This window comes from Gordionus sp. m RMFG-2023, chromosome 5, assembly GCF_954871325.1.
Source record: "Gordionus sp. m RMFG-2023 chromosome 5, tfGorSpeb1-WG-v2, whole genome shotgun sequence".
NCBI classification, from domain to species: domain Eukaryota; kingdom Metazoa; phylum Nematomorpha; class Gordioida; order Chordodea; family Parachordodidae; genus Gordionus; species Gordionus sp. m RMFG-2023.
Genome location: NC_088779.1, coordinates 3,015,706 through 3,026,322, shown reverse-complemented (window position 1 = coordinate 3,026,322; position 10,617 = coordinate 3,015,706). Strand labels below are relative to the sequence as shown.

At 30.8% G+C, this 10,617-nt stretch overlaps 1 protein-coding gene across 5 annotated transcripts; it reads right to left on the bottom strand.

Annotated features, from left to right (window-relative positions):
* Positions 1-1,599: 1,599 nt before the first annotated feature.
* LOC135929927 (uncharacterized) lies at positions 1,600-7,978 on the bottom strand. 5 transcript variants are annotated; one of them, XM_065466676.1, is made up of 8 exons: positions 7,563-7,978; positions 6,644-6,779; positions 4,555-4,697; positions 3,479-3,584; positions 3,317-3,398; positions 3,057-3,189; positions 2,795-2,937; positions 1,600-1,973 (listed from the first exon to the last, which is right to left on the bottom strand). In XM_065466676.1, the coding sequence occupies exons 1-8, from the start codon at positions 7,758-7,760 to the stop codon at positions 1,682-1,684; spliced, it is 1,233 nt and encodes a 410-aa protein (XP_065322748.1). In that variant the 5' UTR covers positions 7,761-7,978; the 3' UTR covers positions 1,600-1,681. The 5 variants fall into 5 exon arrangements, with proteins under 5 accessions (XP_065322748.1, XP_065322749.1, XP_065322750.1 ...); XM_065466677.1 differs by having other exon boundaries at positions 6,650-6,779; XM_065466678.1 differs by having other exon boundaries at positions 6,644-6,775; positions 7,555-7,713.
* Between the last annotated feature and the right edge of the window lie 2,639 nt (positions 7,979-10,617).

The following is a 10,617-nucleotide window of genomic DNA, read 5'->3' as shown; positions in this document are numbered from 1 at the left end:
CATCTAAGAGGAAGCTCAACCACCATATAGTAGTTTTATGATTTGGATTGGTCGTTTATATTCTCTTCTTCAAGAATTGTTGATTTGGTAGGTCTATAAATTTTTTCTTATTATTCCATTCTATCTAAAATGGTAATAGAGTTATATTAGTTTCATGACCTTTTGTCAATGTAAGTTGCTAATATTATATTATATAGTTTTCAAAAACCATTATCAATTGAGGCATATATATGAATTAATTAACCTTTTTTATCATTTATAATTCTTTAGACGCAAAATTTTTTATACCAACAATCTAAAATATTTTATACTGTAATAAATAGATTTTGTATTAAAAAATATTATTTTTAGAAATGTCTTGCATTATTTTAAAGATTTATATGCTAGTTTATTTTGCATGCAAAATATAATAAATGACATTCAGAATAATTATTTAGAGTTAGTAAATTTTAAAAAAGTTCAATGTATAAATATCTCAAATTAAGAAGTATGGGGGCGAAGCCCCCCATTAAAATTTTTTAGTTGAGCCCCCTGAGATTGTAAAGGCTAGCGACGCCCCTGTAATATATGTTAAATATCCTATTACATTTCAATAAATTTTGGTATTTGGTAGTATGTACCAAATAAAAATTGTAAAAATCACGATTCGCTGTATATTGCCATCATTAACCTATATTTTATTATGTTTCAAAATTGATTTTAAAAGTTTATATTTTATTGCCCGAGACTATATTTTACCATATAAAAGGAGATACGATTTAGTTTGCCTTTATAAAGAGAAGAATTTTTGACTATATACGAGCTACTGTGATATCAATAATTAGGATGCAATATTTATTCAATTTTTAAAAATAAAAATCTCCTTCAACTTGATCAACAATTCTATCATTTAAGTTCCAACCTTTCTCAATCAATACTATCACAACCACAATCCCTACACTTTTGATCTCTACTTTTTTTAAAAAAACTTCCCATTAGAAAAAGCTTAAAAGTTTTCTGTAGCTTTAAATAAGGAATATGAGAATTCAAACAAATAAAAATGTCAAATTTATTTTTCTTATAAAATGGATATACCTACTAAAAAATTATATAAGATATTTTTTTTGAGCATGATAAGTATTTTATTTATAAATTTAATTTCGAGTCATTTCTAAAGATTTGAAAATCAGAAGTAATACGAAATCAATTTAAGCACCTAATAAACATGAAAGAGTTTTACATATTTGAGGAGGGTGAGGGATGGGAAACGATCGTTGTGCCATAGAAGAGAGACATATATAAGAACCTTTTAATTGGCATTGGAGGGGGAAAAAATAAATAGATAATGGCCCGGGCTTTGCAAGACCTCTAACTATACTGATTTAAAATAAATCCAAGCTAGCAAAAAGATATAGCGAATCCAATTTTAAGAAACAATTATTTTTGTCGTTGATCGGACGTTACATCCTTAATACATTATCGTTATCGCTTTACAAAAATTGAAAACAAATAATAAAAAGAAGCTTTCGAATATAGGGATAAAGAAAGAAAAGAAGGAAAGTAAATAAACTAATGATATAAACAAAATGGGAAATTAGAGGATATACAAATAATGTTTTATATAAACCTGAAATGAATCATTATAAAATATTTATTTTCATTTTCATTTAAAAAAAAAATAGAAGAAATGATTGAATTCTTTTCAATCTTTCTTTGTTCCACACTCGGCACAGAATTTAACAGTGGGCGAAGGATAGAAGTTATTGCAATATCTGCACTTCTTGGCTTGCATTTTGTTGCAGACCTTTTCCAATTCGTTCATTTTATTGTGTTGGTTTTTTGGTCTTAGCGGAGGAGGGGGGTCGCCTCTTTCCACCCTTTTACCAACACTTTCATAAATAGCATTCGCAGGTTTGATCATAAGTTTTTGGCCCTCTAGCGGCGGTATATTTCTCAGCATCCGCGATCTGGGAATCTTAATAGTGTTCTTATATCTTTTTATTTATTTATTTTTTTTTAAAAAAAGAGAATTTTAAGATTCTTCACCAATGAGGGAGGAGACAGGAGTAATTATCCAGGGATCCCAGTTCTGATCATTATTATTTAGAAACTAAATCTAACCCTGAATTAGACCCAACACTTTTGAACCTTGATATTTAAACTCTTTTTTTTTAAGATTATCGATGAGCAATTTTGATTGAAAAGCTGTCAATAACTATTTTTCGGACGGATATTTTTTTTGAGACAGTGTATTTTTTTATAGCAATTATAAATGTTCTCCGCCATATGACTTATTCATTCTCTTTATAGATATGAACTGCCAAAGTAGAATCTAAAAAATATTTTAATTGCATATGGCTATTTTTTTTTATTTAAATGCGGTTCTCTATGAAATAATTTTTAAAAAGTGTATGTAATACCAAAAAGTTCAAACAGGTTTTTAAAAGGTTAACAACCGAACCCTAAACAATAAACTGCTATTTATTTTTTAACGAAATCCCCCCCCTCCCCTTGTTAAATCTGAAAAAAAGATAAATTAATTATAAAATTCTGATCTTTATTTTTCAAAAGAATATAGAGATTATCTTCGCGTTTTCTTGGTATGCCATCATTAATATCAGAGAACTGCACGAGCTGTCGGGTCGAATTTGGACGTTAAAAAACTTTTTAAAAATCTATCATATACTTTTTTTTAAAAAAACCAAAAAAGATATGATATGCGCTTTTCTGAATAGTAGGAAGGAGGGAAGGATGGACGGAGGGAAGGAAGTATTCAGAATTAAGAAACATTTAAGTCGGATGCTAAATTAATTACATTTTACTAGACTTTCTATCGTATGATTGATTATTCATTCTGGGTATCGAATACAAATCCATGTCCATTTCATTTTCCCTGTCAGAGTCGGTAGAAGATATGTAAAATTTCTTTTTAATCACCGGAGCGTTCTTAGCTTTATGCTAAAAAAAGAAAAGAAAAGAAAAGAAAAAGAATTACAAAATATAGAATGAAAAAGTTAAAAGAAAGGGGGAAAATAAAATAAATAGAGAAAAGAATATAAGAAATAAAATAAATTAACCATGCCAACGTAACCAGCTGTTGCCAGGGTATCCCTCACGTTCTTAAGCCAAATAGTGTTCTGCTGGATGTGCATCAGGTGATTATTTCGGTTAGTACAAGGATCGTAATAGCGAGTTTTGATCTCTATATTCCTGAAAATATATAAATAATGAATTTGTAAAAATTTGGGTTTAGAGAAGGGGTGGCAGAAATATTATTTTGGAAATTGGGGGTAGGGGATATTTCTTTTCTTCCTCTAAAAAAATATGGAAAGAAAACTTGGCCTTATAATTTTCGGGGAATTTCATGATCCCGTCTTCGACCTCCAGTTGATATTCGTTGATTCGAGAGTCTTCGGCTTCTTTGATAATAATTTAAAAATTTATTTTAGATCTATAACACTTATATTAGTCTTAATCTGTATAAAATTATTAGCCAAACCTTCGTCAGAAGTTTCGCTACCGTTTGACGGGCTGCTCTCGTTTTTGATTGGCGGTAAACGGATCACTTTTTTCGGACCATTTTCTTTCGATAATTTTAATTTTTCCTATCGTGTAATTAAGGATAGAAATGTATATTTATGGTTTAATTATAAAATGGAAAAATCTTTTAAATAATCGTTTATTTTATTAATTTATTATTTTTTTGAAAGGATATGATTGGCATTTTTTTTTCTTTCCAGTTGAATATGTGGATACATTTAAAATTTGTCTTATTTGGGCTCTCGGTAAATTCAGTCAAAACTATTTTATTTGACCAAAATTTTGAGTGCCAATCAAATTCATGTTAATAACTGTTGTGCGTTAGAAAATGCCTCGATAAATTTGACGACTATCTAAGTTGGGCAAAAACTTTTGGTTCCAGCTGGTGTTGTTAAACTTTCAGTGATAAATGCTATATAAGAATATTATCATAATTCATACATTTTATTTTTATATCGATTATATTATGATGATAAACATATGTTTTTATGATTGAGAGCGATATCATATATTTTCCTTATGTAGAATCTATGAATATACACACAATAAAGTTTACTTTAGAGGCTAATCCGATATTTTAGCCAAAAAATGTTATGCAAGTTTTGGGATTTCGTTAACAGATGTTCCAAACTTTTCTTCCATCTACGAACAAAATCTCCAGACCCGCGTAATATTTACCGCTATAATATTGGGTTAGCCGTTTAACAACGCTAGTTATAGCGGTTCCCAAATTAGATAGGTTAATATTGTACATTGTAATAGCTGTAGGGCATATAAGAGTTCAGGTTAAGGGTATATATTAAAATCTTTAAAGCATTTATATAACTCACATTTTTTTTTGTACAAAAATATATTTAATAGCTCGAATTTATCTCGCCTTCGTTATATAAAATGATTGATTTTTTTCTTAAAAAGAATGCTTAGATAAAGTCGCTAGCCCTTCCCCTGATCTAAGAACGTATAAGTTTTTTTTTCCTGATATTGTGATTATATAACATTAATAGTAATGTGTATATATATATATAATGTATATACCATTTTTCTGGCTAAATTATGATCCTTGTTATCATTTTGATGTTGATAATGACCGTATTTCTCTAGCCGGGATTTTTCTGAGCAAACTTCTATATGGATCTCTAACTTGCCCCGTTTTATGTTGAGATTGCAGTAAGGGCATTCTTCATTATGAAAAATAAATAATCTTTTTCTTTTTTTTTAAAAACTAAGTGTATATACAATGTGTAAATCGAAGAGGGAATCAAAAATATTGTTAATTTAAACTTCAAAATTCTTAGTTATATTAGGCTACTAAAAGGCTACCACTTTTAATGATTTAGAGTGGCTGTAATCCTAAGATTGACGTAAGGATCAGGCTACTTCTCGGCTAAAATGAGCGATATATTTTTGGTAAAAAATTTCCATTTCTTAAAAAAAAAATTTTTTTTATAATTTAAATGAACAGTAAATATACAAACATTTTTTACAAAATTCTTTAGAGGTAGAAATCAGAACTTTTAGAAACTTTCCTAAACTAGTTTTTCTTTTGGATTTAATATCAATTTTTTAATTTTTTAAAATATGAACTCTTTTACTTCTGTTAAACGACACGATTTGAGACCGATATTTTAAAATGGGCTAAACTCAACATTTTAACCAGAAAGGTTTTACTCAAGCCTCAGAATTTTTCTAATAGTTTTGTGCCCATCTATGAGTAAAATCTTCAGGCTTGTTGTAACGGTTTCTGTTTTTTTTGGGGATAAAATATTGAAATTAACCGTTTTTTTTAAATCGGCGCTTAAATCGAGCTGTTTAAAAATACTATCTACATTTTTACTAAGTAGATCCAATTTCAGAATATTTTTTCTAGGTATTTCTCACTCTCATCATTGCTAGAAGTATAATGGGTGATTCGACCTATTTTTCTATATTTTAATGGTACACTCTCTTTTGGTTCGGTCTTAAGTATTGGGCGGCATTCGTTATGATTTGTATTCTCTTTTTTTTTTGTTTTCTTTATTGTTTTTCTTTTTCATTTTTAAAATTTTTTTTAGACTGTATAGTCCAAGTGTTTAATAGCTAGTCTAAACAAGCTGTTTGTCTAGCAATAGGTCGAACCAGGAGACACCCCTAAATGCTACTTTATTATATTTTAAGTGATTTTATTAAATGACTCGATTGAAGTCGATTCTTAAAAACGGCTAACACAACATCGTAGCCAGGAAAATATTGCCTACTCGTCAAGATTTCGCCAATAGATGTTCAATCCTGTGTGCTATGTATGAGTCATAATCTTTAGGCATTGCAATAATATTTTTCTGGATAAAGTATAGAGTTAGGAGCCTTTTAACTACACTAATTTTATACAAATTTTATCAAATAATACTCTTTATAGTTTATCACTTAATTTTTCTTTTTTTCAAAAAAATTTAAAAGGGGGAAACTTTCAAAACCATGATTTAATACTTTACAACTTTATATTGTAAATTTATAGTAATTAATTTTCACATTTTTATTTTAAAAAATATTTCTTTAGGTAACAGATTATAATAATTTATATAATACATTTTATCGGAATTCAAAAATAAACGGGGTAATGTCTAATTTGGGCTCTCGAAAATTCTGGGAATTTCCTAATCTGACCAAAATTTTTGATTCCCGATTCGTTCTTATTTAAATATACTATTAGAAATGTTAAAAAAAAGTCTTGATAAATTGGGCAGCTGTATATAAAATTGGGCAAGATTCTTAGTTCCAGCAGTAACTAAATTAGACAGGTTTTACTATTGTTAATATTATGCCTTTTTCTAACAATTATAGAAGTAATAAAAGAAAACTAATTGGTTGAATTCATATAATAATCCCTTCTAACAAAAACATCTTACAGGCCTGACCCTAGCTCCCTAAAGCCAAACCCTTGAAAATTATATCACACCCCTCCCTCCTCCTACCAAATTAAAATTTTAAAATTAACAGAATAAGAGAATCCAAGAAAACTACTCCATACTCCCACCCACCCCTCTGTCTTCACAAATATCTACCACCCTTTCAATTTCAACGGTGATCTTGCGTTTTAGCCCCACCTAGTAAAAACTCCTCCTTCATAGGTTACTATTAAATCTTATACTTAAACTGTATTTATCGGGTAGTTTTGCCGCTTTAGGTCTACCCATGAGAGGGTTAGGCACATATCGGCGATGAACTCCGCCCTTCATTTCGATCTCTTCCATACATTTGTTGCCTTGATCATAGTAGTAATCTTGCTTTGTTTAAATTGTATAATATAAATTGAATATATATATATATATATATATAACTATATAACTCGAAAAAACAAGTTCAAAAGGAGATTTGATATTTTAAGATATTTCTATAATTTTAAATATAATTTATCTATCGTGATCATATAGCATAATAATAATAATAATAAATAATTATATTATAGAAAAGGCTAGTTGGAATTAGTGGATGTTAAACGGTTCGGTTTAGTCTAATTTTTATTGGGATTTCAAGCCAAAATACTATTATGCATCATGGCTCGAGATTTGGCTAAGAGAATGCCCAATTCCCTTCTTCCACCTATGATCAAAATATCCGGGCTTGGGTAATATTTTTTGGGCTAAAATATTGGGTTTGTCGTTTTTTAAAAAATCTAGCAGTTTAACAACACAAGTTGTCAAGATAAGCCGCGACAAATTATCTGTAAAAAGATGAAAAGAATCATCAAATTTATAAATATGGGGCAATCATTCAAAACCTTTCATGTTTTTGATTGGCTAAAAAAAAATTTTCCCATAATTTGTTAAATTTAAGTTGCAAATATTTTTTCAACAATTAGGAGTGAAACACGTGATTATGGATTCTAAATTATTAACCGGAGGGAGTAAAGGGGGGGGGGTGCAAAGATTAATGTTGTTCGCCATCTTTCATTTGTACATTAATTATTTTAAAAATAAGGGTGTATAGAATTTTTTGGGTAGGGGGAGGGGGGGGGATCAGCTGACTATTCGCTGAAATTATTAACGTAATTTTTTATACTAATATACGTCGCTATCATCATCCTCCCTCTCGTAATATTCCACCTTGAGATTTCTTTCCTGCTGCTTGTTGTGCAACTTCGGGTTCAGCGTATTATTTTTGTACATTGGGTAACCGTTAGTAGATACCCGATAATCGCAGGCAACTTCTCTGCTCTTAATCTTGGGAAAGTTTCCGTTATTGACGTGTTTGGCGTAACCGTACATCAATATTTATTTATAATGGTTAGAGGAGCCCTATTTATTTATTTCTTTAAAAAAGAAGTATTCATAGGGTTTAAATTAGAGTATGTTCAAGGGGATGGGAGAAGGGCAAATGAGTAGGGTTAAACTTTTGAGTGACGTTATTCGGTCCTTACTTACCCCGGTGTTCCAGAATAAAAAAATGGTGAACCAAGTTTTTTCAAAGCCCTATATTCAATATTCCTTTATTCCTTCCTTCTTTTCTCTTCCCATTCCGTTCATTTTCTAGGTAAATTTTTATTTTATTGGTCATTTGAAAAATAGGTATATAATTTTTTTTTTCTATTTAGATCGATGTATTAAACATACCTCATTTTCTCAATTTCGCGAATCTCTTCTATAATAGTTTGTCCATTTCAAATTAGGATTACATACATATATATATATATATATGTACTAATAAAACTATTATAATATTTACAATCAGTTCTAGCTCAATCTATTCAAACTCAACATTACACTGAAGGGAGATATCCTTCTAGTAGGGCAAAATGCCCTTTCTGGCTTTTCATTATGCTTATTAGACTTGTGCATCCTCTTTTTGATGAATTTTTTTTATCTTCTCGTAAAAGACTGGTTTTAGCTTGAAAGTGAGAAACTTAGGTTTATTAGATGAGGGTACAATGGGAGTTACTTGACTTATTTGGATAAAAGGAGCTTACGAAATTTGTCAGGAACTTTGAAGGCAGAGAGTAAGAAGTTCCATAAGTTTCGGCAGATTCGAAGTATAGACCTGCACTGAGCAGGGTTTGAGCCCGCCCATACTTCGGATAAGCTTGGTCGAGTTTCTAAAATATTTAACATTAGGCGGATGGCGGTCTTAAAAAACATTTTTTAAGTAATGGGCAGGCGTAGCGTGTATATTTTTAATATTTGTGAGGGGAAATGAGCAGAAGAGACTTCTATTTATTAAAAATAATAGTTTTATTTCATAATATTGCATATTATATCTACTTAAATCAAAAAATAAATTAAAATAAATGATTAAAGAGCCAAATTAGCCTCAAAATAATTTTTAAACATTGGTGGGGCTGGCCCGTCCTGCAGACCTCTAATTCAAATATAGACCTATCACAAGATTTGGAAGCATGAAAACATTTATCTCCATTGGAATCCGAGATTAATGGTTGAGAATATTGATAAAACTAAGAGGGAAATCTTCAGCGATAACTGCCAAGGTGATTAGAAGGTGATAAAGTGAGGTAACTAAGAGATATAATCTAGAAGTTTTACATGTTCAAAGAAATCTACAATCAATGAATGTCTATCTACTACTATGAAAATATATTTTCTTCTCCAAAATCGGATTCAAGATTAGATCAGTCATCATTCTTAACCGATAGCGAAACATATGATTCATTATTCCCCGACGAAAATAAAAACTTTATTTATTATGTTTCCTAATCCAAAAATGGTTTTACCCCCTCCCATAAACGCGAATATTAAATATTCCATCATAGTTAAAAGGTCAACGATAAAAAACAAAGCCCTCTAAGCAAAAAAGGCTCAAAAAGAGATGTCAAACATTCTGTTAAGAAAATGACACCTTTCACTATATAAACAAATTCGAAAAACCAAAAAAATACAAATCGAAACATTAAACCAAAGTTTCTGGCCATCTATCCATATTGGTAGCAAGGAATTATGACGATGACAACGTCGATCAAATACATGTCGTTAATAATCTCGTCAAGGGAAGTTTCGATTATTTTACCAAGCATGTCACTATGGTAGAGAATCCAACATTAGTTCACTTAAACGACGAATGTCAGAAATCAGTCCTGTTCCTCCCAGAACAAGAAAGCCCTAAGCCGACTTTACATAACATCAAAAATGTTTCTTCCAAAATACAAGTAAGGTTTCTAAAATCAATAAAAAATCATGATGATACGGGGAATGGAGATTTTGGACGAAGTAGAAGTTGACTCAAAAGATGAAGAAAAAGTTCTAAACGGGTTTCTAAAGTCGGAAGAAACAGCCAAAAAGTTGAAATTGACATCGACTTGCTATACGATCCAATAAACAAAATATCTCGGACAATGACAACTTTGCGGATTATGAAAAGGATGAGTTTTACGAAGAAACGGGGCCAAAAAAACTGGAGCCAACAGTGCCCACCCAAGAAAGTGTACAGAAAAAGCGCATAGCCAGGAAATACAGCTTAACTAACGAGGTCACCGAGATCGACAAGTATATGAATCTTCAGGACTTCGACGATACCCGAAAAATAAGAATCAGAGTTATTTCACAGGAACCCCGGATAGATCTTCAAATAATATTGTAAGGGCAATGAGCTAGAAAAGGAAATGATCCTGACATTCAGTATCGAAAACACAGATTTAGCCGATATCCACTCGATCAAAGAGATCAGCAATCGCTGGATTACATTCTCGCTTACGAAAATTTTTTATCAATCTAGACGCTCGTCGAGTGGAACTCTACGCCATCAAGGAATTAACAATTATGACACTGATTGGCGATAAGGGCACAAAAGTGTATGTCGAAAAGTGATTTTACAATACCCTGTCAAAATGGCCCAACCACAACTCGGCTCGGAAAAAATTTACGGCAGTCATGAGTCACGTAAGATTTAAATTCGACCCCGAAGGATTATTTGATAAGTGAATGCTTCGAAGATTTGAAGGATCAAGAGATCTGCGAGGAATGGAAACATAAGGCATATTGGCACAGGAATTACACCGAGAAAAGTAAGGAAGATATTTTACTTAAGAATAATTTCCCACCCGAGAGATATGCGTGAGTGGAATAGACAGCAGTTATGCAACAAACTAGATACCAGTTATTGGTAGCATACCAAACA